Source organism: Podarcis erhardii (genome assembly GCF_964252035.2).
Source record: "Podarcis erhardii genome assembly, chromosome: 2".
Classification (NCBI taxonomy): domain Eukaryota; kingdom Metazoa; phylum Chordata; class Lepidosauria; order Squamata; family Lacertidae; genus Podarcis; species Podarcis erhardii.
This window is the reverse complement of record NC_138498.1, coordinates 126,833,290-126,857,408: the sequence shown is the minus strand read 5'-3', so window position 1 is coordinate 126,857,408 and position 24,119 is coordinate 126,833,290. Positions and strand designations below refer to the sequence as shown.

Genomic DNA, 24,119 nt, shown 5'->3' with positions numbered 1-24,119 from the left:
GCCTGGCTGGGGGGGGGGGGAATCCAGCTGCCCCCAAACAATGGGGGGAAAGAGGAAAAGAAATGAAGGAGAAGCTGGGAGGGGGAGCAGCCATGAGGGAAACTCAGGGGGGAAACTTCCTCAGGAAACCGGGCGAAGGAGAGGAGGAGGCCCCGGGGAATCTGAAAGGGGATTAGCCAGCTGCCCAATGGAGAGGCCTCTGATTGGTCCAGCCCTGCTCTGGGGTGGGAAATGGGGTCTCCTGCCTTCATGTGGTTCTGGGAGCCCAGGAGAAACTGGTTTTCTGGCACGAAACACGGGAAAGGATGGCAGGGGTCCCTCTGGCTTTGAACTGGGATGAGTCCCAGAGGGAGGGGCCGCCCCCCTGAGCAACATGTCCCCCCCCCTCTTGAGCCCCCCCCCCCCCGGGTCGCATGTGCGTTTCCTTCCTCGCCTGGGACTCTTCCTCCTCCCTCTCTCTTCCTGGGATGAAAAGCGGCTGCAGAAGCAGAAAAAACCGCTTGACGGGGTGGGGGGGTTATTTTGGGGAGAGGAGGGGTCTCCTGGCTGGGAAGCCCCCTCCCTCCTCCCCCCGCCAAGCTAACCCCCCCATGGACCCCCCTTCCTTGCAGTTCGTCTGGTTGGCTGTGGGCTCCTTGGGGCAGAGGGAGGCGGGGAGAGGGAAGGGGGGCAGCCCCTAAGCGCAGGCGCAGAAGCAGGAAAACTGCAGAGAGGGAGGGGCGCGCTAGGCTTTGCAAGGGTTAAAAGGAGCAGAGCTGCATTCCTAGAGAGGACGGGAAGTGAAGGGGGAGTGAAGGTCCGCCATGGCTAAATTCCCCCCTCCCCCTCCCTTCCTGCTTTCTTCTCTCTCCTTTGCAAAAGCCCCTCCTGGACTCGGGTGAGTCTCCTCTCTCCTCCCCCTGAGGGTGCCATGGGGAGAAGGGGGTCACAGGTGGGCAGGGAGGGGCCTGGGGGTCCCTGCTCAGGTCATGCCTGGGGGGGGAGACCCCGAAGTCAGGGAGCAGAGGGTCCTCCCTTGTCCTCTCTGCCAAGCCAGGGAGGGGGCGAGTTTGCAGGAGGACTGCAGCTCTGCTCTTCCTTGGGATCCAGATGCTGCCTTCATTTTGTGGAGGGGGCTTTGGGTCAAGGAAATAAACCCCCTTCACCTTTGTGAACAGAGGCTGCGGCCAGACGGGAACATTCCCACGTGGGGGGAGCACAGGGAGAAGAAAACCCCGTCTGCATCTGCAGCAGCACAACTGGACTGTTATGTAGTGAAGTTTCACCCTGGGCCAGCAGGGGGATACTGTATATAGTTTTCACTCAGGTCTGTCGATAGTTTTCACTCAGGTCCACGTCAGTTATTTTAGGCGGGAACTCTGGGCTGTTGTTGCTACAATGTTGACAGCCGGCTGCCTATAAAAGCAGGCCGGCTGAGCTGTTTGCAGTCAGTTCTATTCCAGCTTACGAAATAAAGAGCTACTTGGAGAAATCGCTGTGTCGTCTGCTATGTCAACCCACAACTTAACACTGGCGACGAGGATGGGATCAATGGACATCAGAGCACAGCCAGATGCGGCCAGCCTCTGAACTGAGCTGAATCACTGAGCTGAATCACAGAGCAAAATCACTGAGCGAAATCACTGGACAGAACCAATTCAGAGCTGACTGTTCTGGCTAAGAGCACTGTGTTCCATCCATTGCCCTTCACGCCAGCATCGGAATCATGGCTTCACTTGTGCCTCTACCGCCGTTTGCGCCAGCCTCTGAATCATGGGACTCCTACCTCGCTCGGTTCGACTGCTACCTCCAAGCCAACGAGCTGACAGCAGTATCAAAGGATCGGAAGCGGGGCCTATTCCTCAGCCTCTGTGGGCCTGAGGTGTTTGAGACGGCCCGAGCATTGGTTGCGCCTGAAGCAGTCCAGGCAACACCGTGGGACACGATCCAAGAGAAGCTCCGCAACCACTACGCACCAAAGCCGTCCAAGATTGCTGCCCGCCATGCGTTCTACCACCGGAACCAGGCAGAGGGGGAGTCAATCAACAAATACACCACCGCCCTGCAACAGGCTGCAATGCACTGTGAGTTCCGAGACTTAGACGATGCCCTGATGGATCGAATTGTCTGCGGGGTCCGGGACATCCATCTGCAATGGCGTCTCCTCACCAAGCCAGACCTCATACTACAGAAAGCCATTGAGGAGGCTGTGGCCTCGGAAGCTGCTGAACGCTCCGCCCAGGAGATCCGCAAGTCCAGCAGCCCGCATCTTGCTAGGAAGCCAGCTCCAGTGCATCACAAAGAGGCCAGCAGTGATGAGGCATCCTCCAGTGAAGACGATGACGTACACCAGACAAAGCGGGAGCGCAGGAAGTTCCAACAGAAGTCCAAGGGCCAACCGGAATGTGCCGGCTGCGGAGGCAACCATTCCCGTGCCAAGTGTCGATTCAGAGACGCCATCTGTAGGAAGTGTTCCAGAAGGGGCCACATTGCTAAGGTCTGCCGATCAGCTCCGTCTGACACCCCCCCTTCATTGACTCGTAAGTCCAAGTCTTCACTCCAGTCTGCCAAGGAAAGTTGTTTCGCTCTCACCAACTGCCGCTGCCCGTCTGGAACCACGATTGGCCAAACCGACTCGTCTACGCGACGCAAGCTGAACGTGCTCATTGAAGGAGCTCCATGTGACATGGAGATCGACACCGGGTCTGCCCTGTCCATCGTGTCATGGAGCACCATCAAAAGACTGGTACCCAGAGTGTCCAAAAGGCAACTCGACTCTCACCGCGTACACCTGAGAGACTACCAGGGAAACGACATTCCCGTGGTAGGCGTTGGCCGGTTCCGGATCGCCTTCAAGGATTTTTCGGGCCTGCTCCGGTTGGTGGTGGTCGAAGGTCAGCGACCAAGCCTCCTAGGGCTAGACTGGTTTGATGCCCTCGGCCTGGAAGTCACCGGCATCAATTGCATCTCTAACGCAGAGACTGAGGGTCTGGTCAAAGACTTTGCCGAGGTTTTTGACGGCACCTTGGGGCAATATACAGGTACGCCCATCTCCTTTAGCCTTGATCCACAAGTCGCCCCCATCAAGCTAAAGCCACGCTGGGTTCCCTTTGCTCTCAAGGCTAAGGTGGACGAACAACTGGACAAACTGATCGCCCAAGGAGTTTTGGAGTCGGTTGACCACGCCAAGTGGGAAACCCCCATCGTCACGCCTGTCAAGCCAGATGGGTCGGTGAGAATCTGCGCTGACTACAAGTGCACGATCAACAAGGCACTTCAGCAGCACGCTTATCCGGTTCCTGTTGTCCAACACCTGCTGCATTCCCTGGGTGAGGGTAAGGTCTTCGCTAAGCTGGACCTTGCCCAAGCCTATCAACAACTGCCAGTCGATGATGCCACTGCTGAAGCCCAGACGATCGTCACCCACCGGGGGGCATTCCGTTGCCACCGGTTGCAGTTCGGGGTGAGTGTGGCTCCTGGCATCTTCCAAAGCCTTATGGAGCGTCTCCTGCAAGGGCTTCCGGGCGTGGTACCATATTTTGATGATGTCTTGGTGTCTGCAGACTCACACCAGCAGCTGTTCGAGCGCCTCCGTGCCGTGCTGACCAGGTTCCAAGAGGCCGGGCTCAAGGTAAAGAGGGAGAAGTGCCAGATCGCCATTCCACAGGTAGAGTTCCTGGGCTATCTTATCGATGCCTCCGGCCTTCACCCGACCACATCCAAGATCCACGCTATCCAGCAGGCCCCCATCCCAAAGAACAAGACGGAGTTGCAGGCATTCCTGGGGCTGCTGAACTTTTATAACATGTTCCTGCCCCACAAAGCCACAGTGGCTGAGCCTCTTCACCGACTCCTTAGCACTAAGACGCCTTGGGCCTGGGGTCATCGGGAGACGGCGGCCTTCAACGCAGTCAAGGCTCTCCTTTCATCAGACAGTGTGCTGGTACAGTACAGTGAATCCAGGCCGCTGGTCCTTGCCTGCGACGCCTCACCTTTTGGCATCGGTGCTGTCCTTAGTCACCGTTTTCCAGACGGAAGAGAAGCACCGCTCGCCTACTTTTCCAGGACGCTATCTCCGACGGAACGGAATTACAGCCAGCTCAACAAGGAGGCACTGGCACTTGTGGCTGGAGTGAAGAGGTTCCATGAATACCTCTATGGCAGGACTTTTGACCTCATCACTGACCACAAGCCACTCCTGGGCCTCCTCGCCGGTGATCGTCCAACTCCACCGGTCCTCTCGCCACACATGCTGTGATGGACTGTTTTCCTGGCTGCCTACCACTACCGGCTCATCCATCGCCCGGGGAAATCGATGGGCCATGCCGACGCCCTCAGCCGTTGCCCTCTTCCAGCATTTGTGGAAGACCAGGCTCCAGTTTCATCGCTCCTTCTGATTGAGGATCTTCCGGCAGCGCCTGTATCGGCTGCCCAGGATCGCACCATCAGCCGGGTGCTCAACTGGGTGTGGAGGGGGTGGCCACAAGGGCCTTTTGCATCAGAGTTCCAGCCCTTCGCAACCAGACAACATGAACTCTCAGCTCATCGCGGCTGTCTGCTGTGGGGAGACCGCGTGGTGATTCCCCAGGGACTCCGTCAGCGCGTCCTGAAGGCTCTGCACGTTGGCCACCCGGGAATTGTCAAAATGAAGGCGTTGGCTCGGTGTTACGTCTGGTGGCCTAATATGGACGATGCCATCACTGCCTGGGTGTCCGCCTGTCAAGCGTGCCAAGAGTCAAGGCCTGCACCACCGGCAGCTAAGGGACACGACACACCTGGGAGACGCCAAAGACACCCTGGTCGAGGGTGCACATCGATCTGGCTGGCCCCTTTCACGGCCGGACCTTTATGGTAGTGGTGGATGCCTATTCCAAATGGCTGGAGATCGCCCTGATGCCCTCCACCACTACCGAAGCTGTCGTCCGGGTGCTGCAAGGCCTGTTTGCAACGCATGGGTGTCCTGATGTCCTTGTCTCTGACAACGGACCGCAGTTCACGTCAGGCACGTTTGAGCGGTATCTTTTGGGACTGGGCATCCGCCATGCCCTAACGGCACCCTTTCATCCATCCAGCAATGGGCAAGCGGAAAGAATGGTGCGCTCGGCAAAAGAGGCACTGGCGCGCCTGGACCGGGGAGACTGGCATGAGCGGGTCGCCGAATACTTGTTCGTGCAACACATCACCCCTCATGCGGCCACAGGGCGGAGTCCTGCTGAACTGCTTATGGGCCGCCGCCTCAGGTCACCACTCGACTGGCTACACCCGGACTTTGCCGTGGCTGAACCCCCAGGCTGTGCCAACGCGTCACGGTCATTTGTCCCAGGAAACCAGGTCTTTGCCCGGAACTATGTGGGGGACATTCCTTGGGTGCCAGCCACAGTAGTGGGAGTCACTGGACCTCGCTCGTACCAGGTGGCACTCGAAGACGGACGCTTGTGGCGACGGCACATAGACCAGCTTAGGCGCAGGGTTGGGGACTTGGACACTACCGAGGTGCCCCCAACTGCGCTTGCGGCTCCAGAAGAGACACGTACAGATGGTGAGACCCCACCTACAACTCCCTCGCAAACTGCCAGCGTGGAGCCGAACCGAGCCGCTTCAGAGGGTCTGCCAGACTTACCACAGACTCAGACCACTCCACTTGCGGAGGCTCCACCCACAGCAGCGGATCCAGGGGAGTTGGTTCCAACGCCACCTAGGGTCGCACCACAGCCTCAGCAAGAACTGTGTGGCCCTCCGTACTTGGCTACCAGTCCCCGGCGGTCTGGCAGAGTTCCCAAGCGCCCAACTTATTTAAAGGACTATGTTGTTGGACAGGTATAACTGTTGGTCTAAGTATGGGAAATGTAACCGATATGCTTTTGTGCCTAATTGAACCATTACGCGTAGTGCTGTATATAAGGAAACCATTACGATTGTAACTAACGCCTTATCTCGGTGGGGAGGGGTGTTATGTAGTGAAGTTTCACCCTGGGCCAGCAGGGGGATATTGTATATAGTTTTCACTCAGGTCTGTCGATAGTTTTCACTCAGGTCCACGTCAGTTATTTTAGGCGGAAACTCTGGGCTGTTGTTGCTACAATGTTGACAGCCAGCTGCCTATAAAAGCAGGCCGGCTGAGCTGTTTGCAGTCAGTTCTATTCCAGCTTACGAAATAAAGAGCTACTTGGAGAAATCGCTGTGTCGTCTGCTATGTCAACCCACAACTTAACACGGACCACTTCCTGTGTCCCAGATGCAACAACACATGTCTCTCCCCTGTCGCTCTCCACACCCATGGCTGGCGCTGTTACCCTCCAACAACTGGATCTCACTCCCAAAGACACACTCTTCCGTGGTCTCCCAAGACAGACGGATGCCAACCAACCAACCATTCCCTCCCCTCACAATGCACAATTCCCCTATTCAGGTGTATCCTCAGGAAATGCTAAAGCAAGGATAGAAGACTCCTTCTCCCAACCTTTTCGGACAAATGAGGGATTATCAGTCACTGGGTGGCTTGTAACACTGACAGAGGACATGGAACACATAACATCCTTTCTGGCTCACTGTAATAAAATTCTTACCATCCTGATAGATACTTGTAGAACCTTCTGGAAAAATCCTAACAGAGCGTCTGTGGGTTTTGATCCAGAAGAAATGGAAATTGGTGCTGTCTCAAAAGAGGCTAGTTCTCTCAAGCTACCCTCAGCCTTTGGGAATCTTGTCACAGGAGGAGCGAGAAGCTCCCCTCTGGAGTTCGTAAAGGGTAGATATTCCTGGTGCCCTTAATCCTGCTGTTCCACCAGGGAAGCGGGGCTGCATCCAAAGCACTGAATGGTGGAAGTACTCAGGGAAGGGAGCAGAGAGCGAGGGAAGCATTAGGCCCCCATTTCTAGAAAGGGGAACATCGGCCTGAAGGGGAGCAAAGCTGGGCCTGTCCTGCTGCGCTTCTATAATAATAATAATAATAATAATAATAATAATAATAATAATAATTTATTTATACCCCGCCCATCTGGCTGGGCTTCCCCAGCCACTCTGGGAAGCTTCCAAAAAAAAAAATTTAAATTAAAATACTGTAATACATCAGACATTAAAAACTTCCCTGAACTTCCCTTCAGATGTCTTCTAAAAGTCTGGTAGTTGTTGATCTCTTTGGCATCCACAGGGCGGGCGCCACTACTGAGAAGGCCCTCTGCCTGGTTCCCTGTAACTTGGCTTCTTGCAGTGGGGGAACCGCCAGAAGGCCCTCGGCGCTGGACCTCAGTGTCCGGGCAGAAGAATGGGGGTGGAGACGCTCCTTCAGATATACTGGACCGAGGCCGTTTAGGGCTCTATATCCTTCATCTATCTATCTATCTATCTATCTATCTATCTATCTATCTATCTATCATCTATCTATCTCTACCATCTACCTACCTACCTACCTAGATATATATACACACCCCTGGCTCTCGTTTGGAGGAGGAGTGAGAGAGACGGAGGCACTTTACTGGCAGAATGGCATTTCCCTGGCCCCTCCTTTCCTCCCAGGAGCTCCTCCTTCCACAACAACCCTGCCAGGCTGGCCTCTTGCATGTCGCCCCCTTTCCGGCAGGCGAAGCTGCAGGGACCACTCCCTTCCTGGCCCCCCCAAAATGGAGGCGGCTTTGGACCCTGGATGAACCTGAGAGGAGCCTGGAGGGGGGCAGGGAGGGGCCTCTCGCCCCTTCCCAGACTTTTCCGCCATCCATTTATTAAGATAAGATAAAATAAGATAATCTCTTACAGCCGGAGACCAGCTTATAAAACACACTTTGGGTGACAGTCTCAGAAGAAATACAAAGCATTAAAACAATGTACAACAAGAAACTCCTGCAGGGAGTTGACCCAACCACTTCTGAACACTGTTTATGAAACTTGGGCCCCTCAGGGCTCTGGCAAAATGATCTCAAACCCAAAGAGTTGAAAATGGATTGACAGGTAACTGACAGACGGAGATGATCTCTAGAGATGCCCCCCTTGGTTGGGCCTGTGATGGACAGCAGAGCCAGGCCAGTCAGCGGACTTGGTCCCTCAGAAATTCACCCTGGGGGCGGGAGCCTCGCTCTGATTGGCTGCCATGCCCCCCAGGGGGGCGGAGCCAGCCCTTTTGGCGGGAAAATGCAAGGCGCCTTTTCTGAGGGAGGGTCTGAGGGGGGAGAGGAAGAGGAGTCAGGCGGGAGTTCAAGGGGAGAAGCTGGGGGGAGGGAGGGGAGGGAGACCCCCAAGAAGGAGGGCTGAGGGGACCCCCTGGGTGTGGGGGGCAGACTGAGGGGGGGGAGGGAAGGGAGACCCCCAAGAAGGAGGGCTGAGGGGACCCCCTGGGTGTGGGGGGTGGACTGAGAGGGGGAGCGGAGGGAGACCCCCAAGAAGGAGGGCTGAGGGGCCCCCTGGGTGTGGGGGGCGGACTGAGGGGGGAGCGGAGGGAGACCCCCAAGAAGGAGGGCTGAGGGGGCCCCCTGGGTGTGGGGGGCGGACTGAGAGGGGGGAGGGAAGGGAGACCCCCAAGAAGGAGGGCTGAGGGGACCCCCTGGGTGTGGGGGGCGGACTGAGAGGGGGGAGGGAAGGGAGACCCCCAAGAAGGAGGGCTGAGGGGACCCCCTGGGTGTCTGACTGAGAGGGGGGGGAGTGGAGGGAGACCCCCAAGAAGGAGGGCTGAGGGGACCCCTGGGTGTGGGGGGCGAACTGAGAGGGGGGAAAGGGCCCCCCAAGTCTGACTCCGCCAGAGCCTGGAAGAAGCCCAGCTGGGCCTGCCAGCCTCCACGTCCCAGGGAAGGGGGCGTCTCCCCGATTCAGTGGGGCTGCCCCAGGGAAGATGGGGAGCTGGAGGGCAGACTTGGAAGGGTCTCCCTTGGGGGGATCTGGGACTCCTCTTCCTCCCTGGCGCCTGCTCTCGAGGAGACTCCTGGGGAAGCCCCGTCTCCCTGGCGCCGAGTCGGGCTCCCAGGGGGGCAGAGGGGGGCAGAGGGGGGAGGGAGAGGGAGGGCTGGGCTCGGCAAGGGTTAAGAGGAGCAGAGCTGGAGTCCTAGAGAGGACGGGAAGTGAAGGTCCTCCCCCCATTCCTTCCTGCGAGAAGAGAGGAGGCCGCTTTCTCCTCTCTCCTTTGCAAAAGCCCCTCCTGGACTCGGGTGAGTCTCCTCTCTCCTCCCCCTGAGGGTGCCATGGGGAGAAGGGGGTCCCAGGGGGGCAGGGAGGGGGCGTGGGGGTCCCTGTTTGGATTTGATATCCCGCCTTTCACTCCCTTTAAGGAGTCTCAAAGCGGCTAACGTTTTCCTTTCCCTTCCTCCCCCACAACAAACACTCTGTGAGGTGAGTGGGGCTGAGAGACTTCAGAGAAGTGTGACTGGCCCAAGGTCACCCAGCAGCTGCATGTGGAGGAGCGGAGACGCGAACCCGGTTCCCCAGATTACAAGACTACCGCTCTCAACCACTACACCACACTGGCCCAGTTTTGCTGCTGCAGGAGAGGGTCCTCCTTTGTCCTCTCTGCCAAGCCGGGGGCGGGGGGGGGGGGGAGATCGCAGGAAATATGCAGCTCTGCTCTTCCTTGGGATCCAGATGCTGCCTTCTTTTTGGGGGGAGGGGGCTTGGGGTCAAGGAAAACTGGGCAAGCAAAGAAACCCCCTTCAGAGGGAGGGATAAGTCACTTTTGTGAAGAGAGGTTGTAGCCGGATAGGAACATTCCCACATGGGGGGAGCACAGGGAGAAGAAAAGCCCGTCTGCATCTCCAGCAGCACAACTGGACCACTTCCTGTGTCCCAGATGCAACAACAACAACAACAACAACAACAACAACAACAACAACAACAAATAATAATAATAATAATAATTTATTATTTGTACCCCGCCCATCTGGCCAGGTTTCCCCAGCCACTCTGGGCGGCTTCCACAAAAACGAAAAAGACACTAATATGTCATACATTTAAAACTTCCCTGAACAGGGCTGCCTTAGGATGTCTTCTGAATGTCAGGTAGTTGTTTATGTCTCTCCCCTGTTGGTCTCCACACCCACAGCTGGCGCTGTTACCTTCCAACAACCGGACCTCACTCCCAAAGACACACTCTTCCGTGGTCTCCTAAGACACATGGATGCCAACCAACCAACATTCCCTCCCCTCCCCCTCCTGGTGCCCCTTGAAGTTGGCTTGAGGGCAGGGGGAGGGTCCACCCCACCAGATGAAGGGAGAGGAGGTCCTTCCATCTGGAAAATGGGAATGCTTGCAAAGATTTACCTGAAGATGAGTACCGTATAGATAATAAAATTATTATTATGTGAATTCCCCCGCTTACACAAAGATTAATACAGTGGTACCTCGGCTTAAGAACTTAATTAATTCTAGAGGTCCATTCTTAACCTGAAACTGTTCTTAACCTGAGGTACCACATTTGATAATGGGGCCTCCGCTGCCACCACTGTGCAGTTTCTGTTCTTATCCTGAAGCAACACTGTACCCATCATTTAAATACACAACAAAATTGTTTCAGAAAAGAACAGAGCAATGTGTAGAAAAATATCATCTTTCTTCTCCCTTTTTCCCTTAGGGTCCAGTGTGCTTTGAAGACGTAGCTGTTCCTTTCACAGAGGAGGACTGGGCTTTGCTGGATCCTGACCAGAGAGCTCTGCAGAAGGAAGTCAAGGAGGAGAATCCTGGGATCGTGGCCTCTCTGGTAAGGCTTCCTGCTGGATCATGAGATCAGTTTTGAAATTCCATACAGATCTCTGAAGGACAAACCTCCTCTATTTTGAGGGAGCCCCATAGCGCCACCTGCAGCATCTGAGATGTTAACACACCCACAACTCTCCTGGAATGGAAAACTTTCAATAGGAGATATACCGTATTTTTCGCTCCATAGGGTGCACCTGACCATAGGGCACACCTAGTTTTCAGAGGGGGAAATCAAGGGGGGAAATATAATCCCCCCCCCAGCTCTGCGCGCAGCCTGTGCGCTTCTCCCTGCTTTTGCGGGAGGTGGGGGAATTCCCCCATCTCCCACAAAAGCGGCCAGTCAGTCCCTTGTCCCTCCTCTGGGAAAAGCCCCCAAGAGTGGCATGCTCTTTAAAGGGCGCGTGGCTCCTGTGGGCTTTCCTACAAGGTTGGAGAAGGGACTGATGCGGCCAGTCAGTCCCTTCTCCCTCCTGGGGAAAAGCCCCCAAGAGCTGCACGGAGCTGCACGGAGCTTGTGTGCGGCTCTTGGGGGCTTTTCCTGCCTGCCTCCCCCCTGCATTTGCTCCATAAGACGCAAACACATTTTCCCTTGCTTTTTAGGAGGGAAAAGGTGCGTCCTATAGAGCAAAAAATACGGTATCTCCAGTTCTGTCTGGGAATATTCTTCCACCAGTCTTCAAACCATGAGGAGGCTGGTCTGAGCTGCCCCGACTTTCTTCAATGTAGGCTTCAGAGATCTCAGGGCCATGGAGGTAAGGTAAAGGTAAAGGGACCCCGGACCGTTAGGTCCAGTTGTGGCGGACTCTGTGGTTGCGGTGCTCATCTCGCTTTGCTGGCTGAGGGAGCCGGTATACAGCTTCCGGGTCATGTGGCCAGCAGGACTGAGCCGCTTCTGCCGAACCAGAGCAGCACATCCTCTCAAATTTTCTGTTTTCCTTTCTGTTTCTGTCTGTTTTTGATTGAGCAAAGAAATGACTGAGCTTGGAGATGGAGCGGATTCCACGACTGAGCCAAATTAAATCCATCCCTGGAACGAGCCAGGCTTTTTGAATCTCCGGGTCCCATAAATACGTTAGCTAATACCAGCCAAAAAAGGCAGTAACTCCCTTCCCTTCTTCCTCTTTCACAAGCAGTCATTTCCATTGTTCAGTCATTTCAGCCTCAATTTCTTCCTCAGGCTAGGATTATTATTATTATTATTATTATTATTATTATTATTATTAATGATATCAGGAAACTTGATGAGGAATTAAGGGGAAAGACAGTGTTGACCCAGAGTAGTTACAAAATGTATGTTCTCTCTCCGAGTGCCACAGACCCTCCTCCAAAGAGAGTTTCTCTAAAGAAAGCACAAGCAAAAATTACTCAATTTTACGTGAATAAGGAAAATGAGGAGGTGGCTAAGAAACAGCGGGAGCCAGATCCTATTACTGAGCAGAAAGAGGTTTTGGGCCCAGGCAGCTCAACTGCTAAGTCATCTCTGGCACTGAGACCAGGAGCTCAAGCGACTCAAGGCCAAATCCAGGCTAAACAAGTAGAGGAACTAATCTGAAAGAAAAATTCAAAATTAAAGCAAGTATAAAAGACTGCTACTCCCAAACTTCTGGGACAAAAGAGGGATTATCAGTCTTTGGTGGCTTGTAGTACTAACAGATTACATGGAACACTTAAAATCCTTTTTGGCTGACTGTAATAAAATTCTTACCATCCTGATAGGTACTTGTAAAACCTTCTGGAATAAAGTCTGGCAGAGAGTGTGGAACCAGATAATACAACAATATCTCTTTCCCTACCATTAAAAATAGATCAATAAGGGAGGTTTGATTCGTCTACATGGCAAAAGGAGGTCTAAAAGTACAAAGAAGAGCAAAAATGTTAAAGATTTAAAAAATAGTGCAATATTAAAAAGTTGACTTTAAAAAGCTTTTTAACCTGCTTGAGAGTAGCTCATGCTCTGGGTCCAGACAGAACACTAAGAAGCTTGTACTATGCTAGAATCTGCACTCCAGATCCCTATATCAATATGAAACGATATGCAAGGTTATCAAATGGTCTGCTGTCCTGTCAAAAGCCAAAACCAAACCAGGGAGAGGGTTTTGATAAACAAGAATTGGAAATGGGTGCTGTCTCAAAATAAGCTACTTCTCTCAAGCTACCCTAAGCCTTTGGGAATCTTGTCACAAGAGGAGCGTAAAGTTTGTGAAGATGGTGTCTAAGCACAGAGAATATCTATGGAGGAGTGCTGTATCAGTGTCAAGATTATTCCAAAAAGTGGCATCACCAGCTCCTCTGCTTCCACATTCAGCAACACCTCCAAAAAGTCCTCAATCCAAGGCAGACTATCCTGCTTTAGTTGACAAAGATTCTGCAGGTGACAATCCTGACTAGCCAGCTGACCTGGACCCCAAGGAACCCCCTAACTCAGACAGCCCTGGGTCCTTGCACTTGAGAAATCTAGGGAAGGACCTACTTGACAGAACTGAAAAGAATTGATTGCATGTCTTCTGTGCTCTGCCACAAGACGCCCAGAATGAAATATTCTCCAGATTTGACCTCTGACGTTCCTGCCTAATAAGTTTGAAGAAGGAACACAAGGGCTCATGCAAGTAGAACTTGACCCTTTGTGCTCCAGATCCAGCCCACCAGATATTCCAGCATGAGTTGAATTTATGGGCTGAAAAGCCACCTCCCCCCACCAGCAGGTTAATGAACCCTCTTTCCTACCAATTGGAGATGAAGAGCTTCCCCAAAGATTTGGTCCCCATGCAAGAGGCAAATATGGCCACAACACCTGCCTGGCTTGCGATGAGAGAGCTCAAAGATTGTGAACTGGGCTCTGCATACAAAGAACCCAGCATGCAGGCACCTACAGGACATGTACAGTGGTACCTCGGGTTCCATACGCTTCAGGTTACAGACTCCGTGAACCCAGAAATAGTGCTTCAGGTTAAGAACTTTGCTTCAGGCTGAGAACAGAAATCGTGCTCCAGCGGCACAGCGGCAGCAGCAGGAGGCCCCATTAGCTAAAGTGGTGCTTCAGGTTAAGAACAGTTTCAGGTTAAGTACGGACCTCTGGAACGAATTAAGTACTTAACCTGAGGTACCACTGTAATAGCTACTCTGCTATTTTCTGCCCATGCTCTGGGGTTGCAGTTTTCAGGCTTGGGGACAGGAAGGTGACTGGTTTTGGCACCAAGTTCTGTTCATAAGCCCCAATGAGTTCAATGGGATCAACTCTCAGGTCACTACTGGACAGACCCTGCCATCCTTACGAAGTGGGGTGATTAGCAAGCGGGAAACTGCAAGCACTGGACATGTTTACAAAAGGGGCTTCTGATGAGAAGGGGCTGCCCCATTTGTGCTTCTCCAGGGGCAGGAGAATATCTAGGGCAGGAGAATCCCTGCAGGGCCTCTGAGGCTCCCTTTGCTTCTTCCTCTCTCCCAGGACCCTCTAGCTTGTTTTGGCTCCTTGACTCCTCAGGAAGGATGAAAGAGACAGATCCTGCAAAGCTAGCAAGGATGGAAGGGGGAAGATGGACGGATTACCTGGTCCGGCTGTCTCCTGCATCCCTCCCCACAACCTCTGAGCGTTCCCTCCCAGGGACCTCCGAGAGATCTGGTGAGTCCCAGGGGAGGGGAGATGGGGACCTGGATGGAGGGAGGCAGAGACGAATTGGGGCTTGCTCAGCTAGGGGGTGGGGGGGAGGCAGGCAGGCGGATGGAGATGGAGAAGGGGAGCACCTTTTCGGGCTCCCCCACCTGCCTGCCTGCGCCTTTGTCCTCTGCAGGCAATTTGAGCTAGGAATACATCACAGCCCCCCGGCTACCACGATGTATTGGCAGCTCAAAATGTCTAAAACCAGTTCTGTGATCTGAATGCTCTACCAATGTCTGACAACTCACTGATCCATCGCGCAGCACTGGACTCCTTAAAGGAACCTGATCCTGCTGTGCAGTGTGAACTCAGATGGGGCCTCCCTGTGTTGCCTTTTTCTCCTCTTTTTGTATAACTTTTATTAGCTTTATAAAACAAGGAAGATAGGAATAATGGATGATACAAATATGTAGGCTGAGCCTGTATATCTCAAACATAGCAGAATAAATTTGCAGGAGTATCTATAACATATAGTTCATCATTAGTGGTCAGTGTATGAGTTCTGGGTCCATGAATTGCTTTCAACTGAAACAAAAAAAGGGGAAACAGGAGAGAACAGAGAACATTCAACATCGCAGAGCCAAATGCCTAGACTGGAGCTCTTGTGGCCGTTGTGCTTAGATTAAGTGAGTAATAGTCATTTTTCCTCTTCTGTTACCAATGAAACAATACAGAGTTGGTCTCATCATGAAAATGGGAGGGAGGGGGTTCAAAGTGAAGAAAGAGATTTACGTATAAATTTAAATATTTTCCTGTTTTAATTTTTTTTAATTATTATTATTTGTATTGGTTTTCACATATTACTTTACAATACAGATGTACCAAAGCCAACACCATTTCCTCCCCATCCCCCCATACATTTGCATTTCTATTTCCTCAATCCATCATATTATCCTTTTCTCCCTCCTCCCACTTCCCTCCGCCCCCACTGGATTTCCTCCACATTATACAATTTACAATAATCTTTGCATTCTACAACCTTCTCAAATCATCTTCATATTCTTATTATCTTTCCTTACTAATTTTTCTTCCATCCAGTACTTCACATTTTAATCTAGGCATATTAGCGTATCTTTCCTTGAGCAATATTTTGCCATATATTCATCAAAACATTTCCACTTGGTTGTCAAGTCTCTGCTTAAAGACCTCCAAAGAAGGAGCCTCCACCACACTCCTTGGCAGCAAATTCCACTGTCGAACAGCTCTTACTGTCAGGAAGTTCTTCCTAATGTTTAGGTGGAATCTTCTTTCTTGTAGTTTGGATCCATTTCTTCTTATAGCAGATAATTTTGCCCGAATTAAATATTCATTTAGTTTACAAATCCATTCCTCCTTTGTGGGTATATGTGGGAAAATGATTGCTTGTACATAAGAGCATGAGCAAAGTTCTTATTGTTGCAAGGTGATTTCATAGCAGGAGGCATCGCTTGGAGCATGATCAACGCGTGGACAGCTCATGCTGTCCCAAATGATTGGCCCACGTAGCATAGCCTGATCAACTACGTGGCCTGGTGTGATGGCATGGCGTTGTTCTTATCTGCTGGCTGAGAAAAGGTTGCCTTCCTTGTATTTGTATCTTTTTGAGTTCACACAATAAAATGTGGGCTGCAGCCGCTGCAGCAGCAACCAGAATTCTTCAACCCATCTCTGTGTGAGACTGATTATTTACTGATGGCGAGCAGGTTCTCGTCATTTGGTGCCCCGTGTGACTTACTTCGGACTCCACGTTGTTTCGCATCGTCCAGCGCTCACCTCGCCCGGCAAGGGTTCCAGACGCGTCTTTCATCCACTTCGGATCCCCGGTGAGTGCTCCCGCTCCTTTTGCTGTTATGGGGCAGTCTCTTTCGGCGCCACAAAAGAAATTTTTTGATGAACTTAAGTTCCTTCTTGCCAGTAACAACCTTGTTGTACTTGATGCCAACCTCAAGGCGCTTATTCAAGCTTTGGACACCCACTGCCCCTCGTTTCCTCAGAATGGCACTTGGGATTTAAAAGACTGGGGAAAAATAGGACATTTTTTCCACAACCATCCTCAAATTGATGTCAAAGTTTTGCATGCCTGGTGTAAAGTCTACAAAGCTATTTCGAGCTTAACTCTAGCAATTATTCTTTTGGCTGCTGCGTCGGCTACTTTACCTACCCTCCCGACTCCCACATTGCCTTCTTCGGAACCACCGTTTTATCTGCCTCCTAAACCGCCGGACATTTCTCCTTCGGCTCCTCTTGTCCCTCCCCCGCATTCTCCGCATTCTTCGCTTTCTGCTCCTCCCGTTACTACTCCTCTTCAAAAATCTCTCCGTGCCGCCGCTCCGTTGCTGGCTTTTGATTCTGGCACTCCAAATCTCTTTCCTGTAATTGTTCCTCCCGCCCCGGGGGGAGGCCCAGCCCGGCATGAGCAGTTTGATTTGAGATTCATAAAGGAACTGTATTCCTCTGTCAGGGACAATGGCTTGCAGTCACCTTATACGCTGGGACTCTTTGGCACTCTTTTTCAACAGAATCTGGTACCAGAAGATATTGAATTGCTGGCCCGTACTGTTATGCAACCCCATCAAATGATTTTGTTTATTCAAGCCTGGCACTGGGCTTGTCAACGCCGAGTTGATGGAATTCGCAATAATCTCAACAACGCTGCGCAGGCTGCTCACCAAGCCGCGATCGCTGCTGCCGCTGCTGGCCCTGCACCCCCAGCTCCAATAATGTTAACTCATACAGATGTTCTTAATGGCTTAATTGGCGAAGGTAATTTTTTTAACATCGCCCAGCAGATGGCTCTTGATCCCATGTATTGGGAAGCCACTACCGCTGCCGCCCAGGAGGCCTTGGCCTCTGTGCCTGATGATAAAAATGAGCGAGATGGCCGTTGGGGAAGTGTTCGCCAGGGCCCCACAGAGCCTTATGGACAATTTGTCGATCGCTTGTATAACACCCTTAAGCGACAAGTTCAAGACGTGGCAGCCCAAGTAATGATTGTACGCCAGCTTGCGTTTGATAATGCGAATGAGGACTGTAAGCAAGCGCTACGCCCTTTGATGACAACTCCCAATATAGCCATTGCAAATATGCTTAAAGCCTGCCAATCGGTGGGGACTGAGACGCATAAAGCTCGCCTTTTAGCCACAGCTTTGTCCTCCACCATGTCCCAAAATCCTGCAAAGGATAAAACCTGTTTTGGATGTGGCGAAGTGGGCCATTTTCGTGCACAGTGCAGATCTACCACACAGCAACGTCGCCCCAGCACAAAGTGCCCCATTTGCAAGAAGGGTTTCCACTGGGCCAACCAGTGCCGCTCCGCCACGCCTCAGCAGGGTCAGCAGAACCAGCAAAACCAGCAAAACCAGCTGACGGGAAACCGGCAGTCGGGCCCACCCCAGACCCAGGTTCAACAATAGGGGACCCAGCGCACTCTCCGGTAACCCCACCTCTGGCTTTACCTCGCCTCTTTTTGACTCAGGACCTACGCTTGCCAGTCCCCGATGTGCCACATCAAGTTCGGGTGTCAGTGGAGGCTGGCTTTTCTTCTTCAGCACAGTGCCTTGTTTTTCCATTGTCAGAGGTTTTACAGCAAGGGATCCACCTTGTTCCAGATATTTTACATGGGTTACAACAAAATGACCCCTATGTGACTGTCTTCTCTGATCGCCCGGTGCATTTGCAATCTGGCTCTCCTATAGCAAAAATCATATGCGTCCCAGGGTCAGCCCAAAACCATGACCCTCTTGTGGCTGCTACCTTCTCAGTCACGGAAGAACGCCCAAAGATCCAGATGACCCTTTGGGGCCGCACGATTGAAGGGGTCTTGGACACGGGGGCGGACTGTTCCGTGATTGCCGTCAAGGATTGGCCCCCGCCTGGCCCACCGAACCAGCTACCACTGTTGTCGGCGTTGGAGGAGTTGCCTCGGCCCGCCGCAGCAGACATCCCATTTTGATGCAAGGCTCCCATGGCTTCGAAATGACAATTTTACCATTAGTTCTGGACATTCCTGTCTCCCTTTGGGGGCGAGATCTGCTTGCTGCAGCGGATACCACCATTTCTACAAATTTATGCTAAGGGCTGCCCCTGCCATGCCCCGGACTGTGCTTTTTCTCTGCTGGACCACAGACACCCCCGTGTGGGTACATCAATGGCCCTTGCCTAAAGGAAAGCTTGCAGTGGCAGCCCAGTTAATTTCGGAGCAACTCGAACTGGGGCACATTGAACCTTCCACCAGTCCATGGAACACACCCATCTTTGTCATCAGAAAAAAGGCATCTGGGAGATACCGTCTTCTCCAAGACCTTCGAATGCCAGTGATGACCTCCCACCTAATCTCAACCCGCACTGCAGCTGGAGACATCGCCCCATGGACATGCCCTGGATGGAGTCACCTTCCACAGCTGTTCCAGTGTTTCCTGGCACGTTGAAAGGCCATCTTCGTATCTACCGCATTGGCCCCCCTTTTCCCTGGGAAGCCACTTCAATCACCAAATATCATTACAGTTTTGCTGGCTCTTGTTTGGGAAGTGAGCCTGGCTTTGAAGGATGCCCTCGCTATACTGGCATCGCTTGGGTTTTACCCCCCAGATCTCTTCTTCTTTTCTCCTCCCTCAGGAATCCTGCCCCATGGTGTGTTCCCCTGAGCATGTACAGAAAGCTGTCTTGGAACTATTGTGGACTCTTGGCAGGAAAGGGGGTGAGGGGGTTTCAGTGTGTTCCAGTTGTTTCATTCTTGTGCTTTGGCATGGTTCCCGGACAGAAAGCAAGTTGCAATGTGGTTCTTTAGCAGGGCCTGAGAAGACAATGGGCTCTGTTCTCTACCTTGTTGCGATCTTTTTAGTTACAGCAAGCGGAATATGCTTGGCTAGTGCCTTTTAGCTGCTGAGAAAAAATAATCAACAAAGAAATGTCAGAAATAGCGCTTAAAATTTTTTATGTTTTAGATGTAATCCTTGCTTCCAAAGGTGGAGTTTGTGCCTTGATTCATTCTCATTGTTGTATGTATATATCTGATCAATTGACTAATATCTCTGCTACTATTGATTATATGGAACAAATGATAGCCCATAATCCTTTGAACCCACCCGAAGGTTTTGATCCATGGCAATGGTTGTCGTCTTGGCTACCTAATAGAACATGGTTAAGAAAACTTTTGCTAATTGTAATTTTGCTTCTTACAGGATTCATTGTGTTGCGCTGCTGCATTCAATGCCTACCCTCTTTGTTTGCCCAATGTACTGCATGGTGGTACAAACCACGACCCGCCACAAGAATGACGAGAGGAATTTATGTGGCAAAATATAAACGTTTGGGCACATGATTCTGATTAAGGGTCCCTCTTATAAACAAGAAAAGAGGGCATGTGGGAAAATGATTGCTTGTACATAAGAGCATGAGCAAAGTTCTTATTGTTGCAAGGTGATTTCATAGCAGGAGGCATCGCTTGGAGCATGATCAACGCGTGGACAGCTCATGCTGTCCCAAATGATTGGCCCACGTAGCATAGCCTGATCAACTACGTGGCCTGGTGTGATGGCATGGCGTTGTTCTTATCTGCTGGCTGAGAAAAGGTTGCCTTCCTTGTATTTGTATCTTTTTGAGTTCACACAATAAAATGTGGGCTGCAGCCGCTGCAGCAGCAACCAGAATTCTTCAACCCATCTCTGTGTGAGACTGATTATTTACTGATCGCGAGCAGGTTCTCGTCAGGTATAGTTTGTGACTTCACCGAGCAGCAATCACTATTCTAGCAGCTGCACTTGTGGAATGTAATGGCGTCCGCCACACTTTCCTGTGCCAACTCTCCGTGCCAACTGTGAGCCTTAAGCTGTCTTCCTGGCTCCAAGCCGAGTTTCGCAGCAGCGGTTGTGCCTTGGGTGGGTGATAAATCCAAGGCTGCATGCAGGCTTCTTGCTCATCTAAGAAGTCTTTACTCATTGTACAGAAATACATCATAAATCAACTCAGAGATCAAGCGGACATCTACTTGGCTTGACAGCTAAAAACGAAAGTAATTCACACACAAAGAAAGATTCCCGTATGTGAACAAAACCACACCTCAGAATGTGAGACGTCACACAGAACTGTTTAACCCTGTAAGTTCTGATTCTCCTCACAGTACTTGCATATAGAAAAATTCTTCCCCCACCCCGTGGTATCTCTTCCATCTCTCAATCCAAGGAGATATGTCTCTGGTTTCTTTGTTATGGATATTTTCAACATCTTCTTTAGTTCTTCGTGTACTACTATCCCAAATTTCTTAATTTCCTCACACCTCCACCACATATGTATTGTTGTTCCTATTTCTCCACCACATCTCCAACAGAGGTTGGATTTCAATTTGTATATCTTTGCCAGCTTAACTGGCGTTAAGTACCACCTATAAAACATCTTTACAAAATGTTCTTTAATTGTATATGAGGCAGTAAATCGTATATCCTCTCGCCAGAGTTTCTCCCATTGCTCTAGATAGTGTTAGGATATTTCTGTTCCACCTTAAAAGGGAGCAGGCTATGTGAGTCACAGAGTCTGCGTATTTCCTGTTCACAGGATGTTTATGTTTGCTATTGCTTTCGTTTTCTCTCTCTGTGCCTGAACGTGCTAGCAGGCGGTCATGTTTTTCTTTGTTCTGACCAATGTTCAATAAACTTTCTAAATTATGCTCTCCTGCTGTGCAACTTTTGCTGTGTGAATTCTGCTAATAGAGTGTGCACCAGCCTAAGAATGTGGCAATCTATTTCTGAGGCTTCGTGTCGCTAATTGCTGATACTGCACGTCTACGGGAATCGATGGATGTCCGGAGTCCGGCTGGAGGCAGTGACGGTCGATGTCTCCCTGGCAGTATCCCAACAACAGGTTTCGGGCCCAGATTCATGGCACTTACAGGAGAGTAAGACTGCAACAGACTGCTGAGGTATGTGGAAAAGCAAAAGAGGAGGCTTTTCTGTTGGGCCGCGGCAAAGAGTCTTTGATGTCCAGCAGGGCTTAATTGGCCTGGGAGCCGAGCCAGAGGCTTCGTGATTAATGAGCTGCCAAGATAAGGAGTCTTTGAGGTAAAGAAAGAGACTCCGGCTCAAGTAAAGACCTGAAATGGAGTTTTTCCAAGCCTCTGAAGCTGCTGAATGCCCAAAGTTAAATGGGAAAAATTATCAGACCTGGGCAAAATGGTGTGAGAGTTTGCTGCGTCAGTATGGAGTGTGGCATACTGTGTCTGAAGCCCCTCCAGTTCCTCTGACTGATAGATGGAGGGCCCAGGATTCACGGGCCATAGACCTAATCGTCTTGTCCGTCTCTCTGGAGGAAATAAAAACGCTAGCTGGAAATACGACTGCACGTAAGATGTGGAATGCTTTGAAGAAAGCTCATCTGCCAGTCATCCCAGCTCAGAGTCTGAATGCCCAGAGTGTGAATGCATCGGAGGTCCTGGCTGTTTCCCAGAATGCGAGTGAATGCAGGGATGCTGAGGGCACCGGTTGCAAGCTGCAAGGGGAGCTGACTTTGATGTCATCCCAGGCAGCATTCCAGCCTCCAGGGGGAGCCAAGGAGTCGGCAGCTGAGAGCTCTGTTTCTCGTGGGAACCAAGGTCATCGCCTTTGCAGAGGCCGGAAGGCCAGAGGTAAACAGAGCAAGATGCCTGCAGATGGCCCGAAGCAGAGGGAGGGTGAAGAGCCCACGCCAGTGGAAAACAAGGTCTTGTTTGCTGGCACAGCTTCACCAAAGGCTAAAGGCAAGTCTGATGGCCAGGAGCAGGGGGGCAAGCAGCAAAAGCCCACGCCGGTGGGAAACAAGGTTTTCCTTGCCTGAAAAGCTGCTCCAAAGGCTAAAGCCAGGTTTATTGTGGACTCTGGCGCTACCCGCCATTTATCAAAGGATAAGCACCTGTTTATCTCCTTCAAACCTCAAGACGGAGAGATCCACCTGGCTGATGGAAGGACGTTGCAAATTGCAGGAAAAGGGACTGTGAAACTTGCAAGTCTGCACACTACCATCAGAGATGTACTTTTTGTTCCAGGTGTGGCAGACAATTTGCTCAGTGTCCCACAGCTGACTGGGCATGGTTTTGAGATTTCCTTCAAGAGGAACGTCTGTGTCATCAGGAAAGGCAAAGAGGACATTTTGCATGCAAAGTTTATAGATGGTTTATTCTGTATAACTTATGATGACAATGCTGTTGTGTCTAATGTTGATTCTTGTTGTGTTGCACAAACTAACAAGGTTCTTCATGCAGGATGCATTCATGAAGCACATCGAAGATTTTGTCACATGTCTTGGCAGGTGCTGGCCAAGATGCCTGGGTTGGTTGAAGGTTTGAACATCAAACCTTGTAAGTATCACATGAAATGTGTATCTTGTGCAGAGAACAAGGTGAAGGTTGCTCCAAAAAGCAAGGAGTCTAGGACTTCCGGGTTGGCGCCATCGCCGAATGGCGGACTCCCTCCGAGCTCCGGAGGGAGTCTGCTCGGCAGGGGCTGGGTCCTACCGCACCGGCGATGCGGGGACCCTTAAAAACCACGGCCAGAGGAGGCCGTGGACATGGAGACTTGGCTGGCACCGTTAGCGCCCTCCCGACTCGTGAAGGAGCCTTTTTAAAGGCTCCGGATCGGGTGCCGGGGAGAAGCGTGGTGCTTGAGTTCTCTGCTATCCCTGCCGAGCGCAGCCGCATGCCATCCGGCGGAGAGCGCTGACTTCTTCTATTGAAAATTTGGATCTAAAAGAAGAACCCGTGAGTAATTGGAATATGGACTAAAAAAAGGGGACAAATTTTTAAAATTTGGAGCGAACGGGGGAGGTGGAAAAAAGGAAGTCAGCCCCCCCCGAAATTGTAGAAGAGCCAAAACAAAGGAATGGATAACTAAGATCGAGAGTAACCTTATTTCACCGAATTAGCAACTTCGCGAGGGAAATTTATAAGATTGAGCCGGAGGAGAAAAGTGGAATTTGTATTAAAAAGCAACACCCCCCCCCCGGAATCCCTGGAGCGATTCGTGAAAATGCCTGGAGAAGAGTAACGGAGGTTTTGACAGGTTTTGACAGCTGTCAAGGAGCTGTCAAAACGGAAGAATGTAACAGAGACTTGGTTATGGACTTTGCCGGTTACATTTGATATAAGTTGGGTATAAATTGTTTCAAATTGTTCAAATAAGGATAAACAAGCTATTTGGACTGGTGGATGGGCTTTGGAAGGGAACTTTGTTACGGGAATCCATCTAGAGGAGCTGAGGGATATTGCATGTGTTTTTGACAGGAAACTTGTGCAGTTGAATAGAACTTTTAATCTCCTGGGAAACTGCAGAAATGGAACACTATTTTGTCTACAGAGGTCTACACACTACAGGAAACAATGGAACTATCTGTTGGAAAATGAAAGGATCATGATGTAATGTTTTGTTCCTGAACAACAAGCCTCTGCAGGGATATTAGAAACTTTTGGAGAAAGAACATTTCTGTGGGAGAACAGAGAAACAAAAAGGAGGAGAATGGCCGACAAGAATAAGGAAATAACAAGAACTGGACAGAAATGGGAAAGGGGATATTTGGGATATCCAGATTTGACAAGCTTATGGATTTAAAATTGGAGTTTCTACTCCTGGATATAAAAATCTGGATAGAAGAAATGGACCCTCTTCTCGTTAGACTTCTTTTAGGATTGGACATTCGTAATTTAATGATTGGACATTCGCAATTAATAAGACTGGCAAAGAATCAGAGGGATGTGGGTTTAACGCAATGTGGGAACTCCAGGAAGATATTAGAGATGGAGGGCTAGGAGGAACGTAACAGGGAAAAAAGGGGAGGGAAAGTTGGAATCCAAAGGTTGTAAAATTATTATTTAATT

At 51.1% G+C, this 24,119-nt stretch overlaps 1 protein-coding gene across 13 annotated transcripts in view; it reads left to right on the top strand.

Moving 5' to 3' along the window:
• The window catches only part of LOC309334648 (uncharacterized protein), a 193,453-nt gene that overhangs the window by 130,846 nt on the left and 38,488 nt on the right, over positions 1-24,119 (top strand). For 5 of the 13 annotated variants that reach the window (XM_081849122.1, XM_081849116.1, XM_081849124.1 and 2 more), the window contains one exon: positions 14,096-14,269. In XM_081849122.1, coding sequence (XP_081705248.1) covers positions 14,096-14,269 — 174 coding nt within the window. Of the gene's footprint in view, positions 1-723; positions 878-9,030; positions 9,111-10,242; positions 10,652-12,092; positions 12,185-14,095; positions 14,270-20,228; positions 20,380-24,119 lie in introns of those variants that run through there. The other 8 variants (XM_081849128.1, XM_081849117.1, XM_081849120.1 and 5 more) reach the window with 7 other exon arrangements.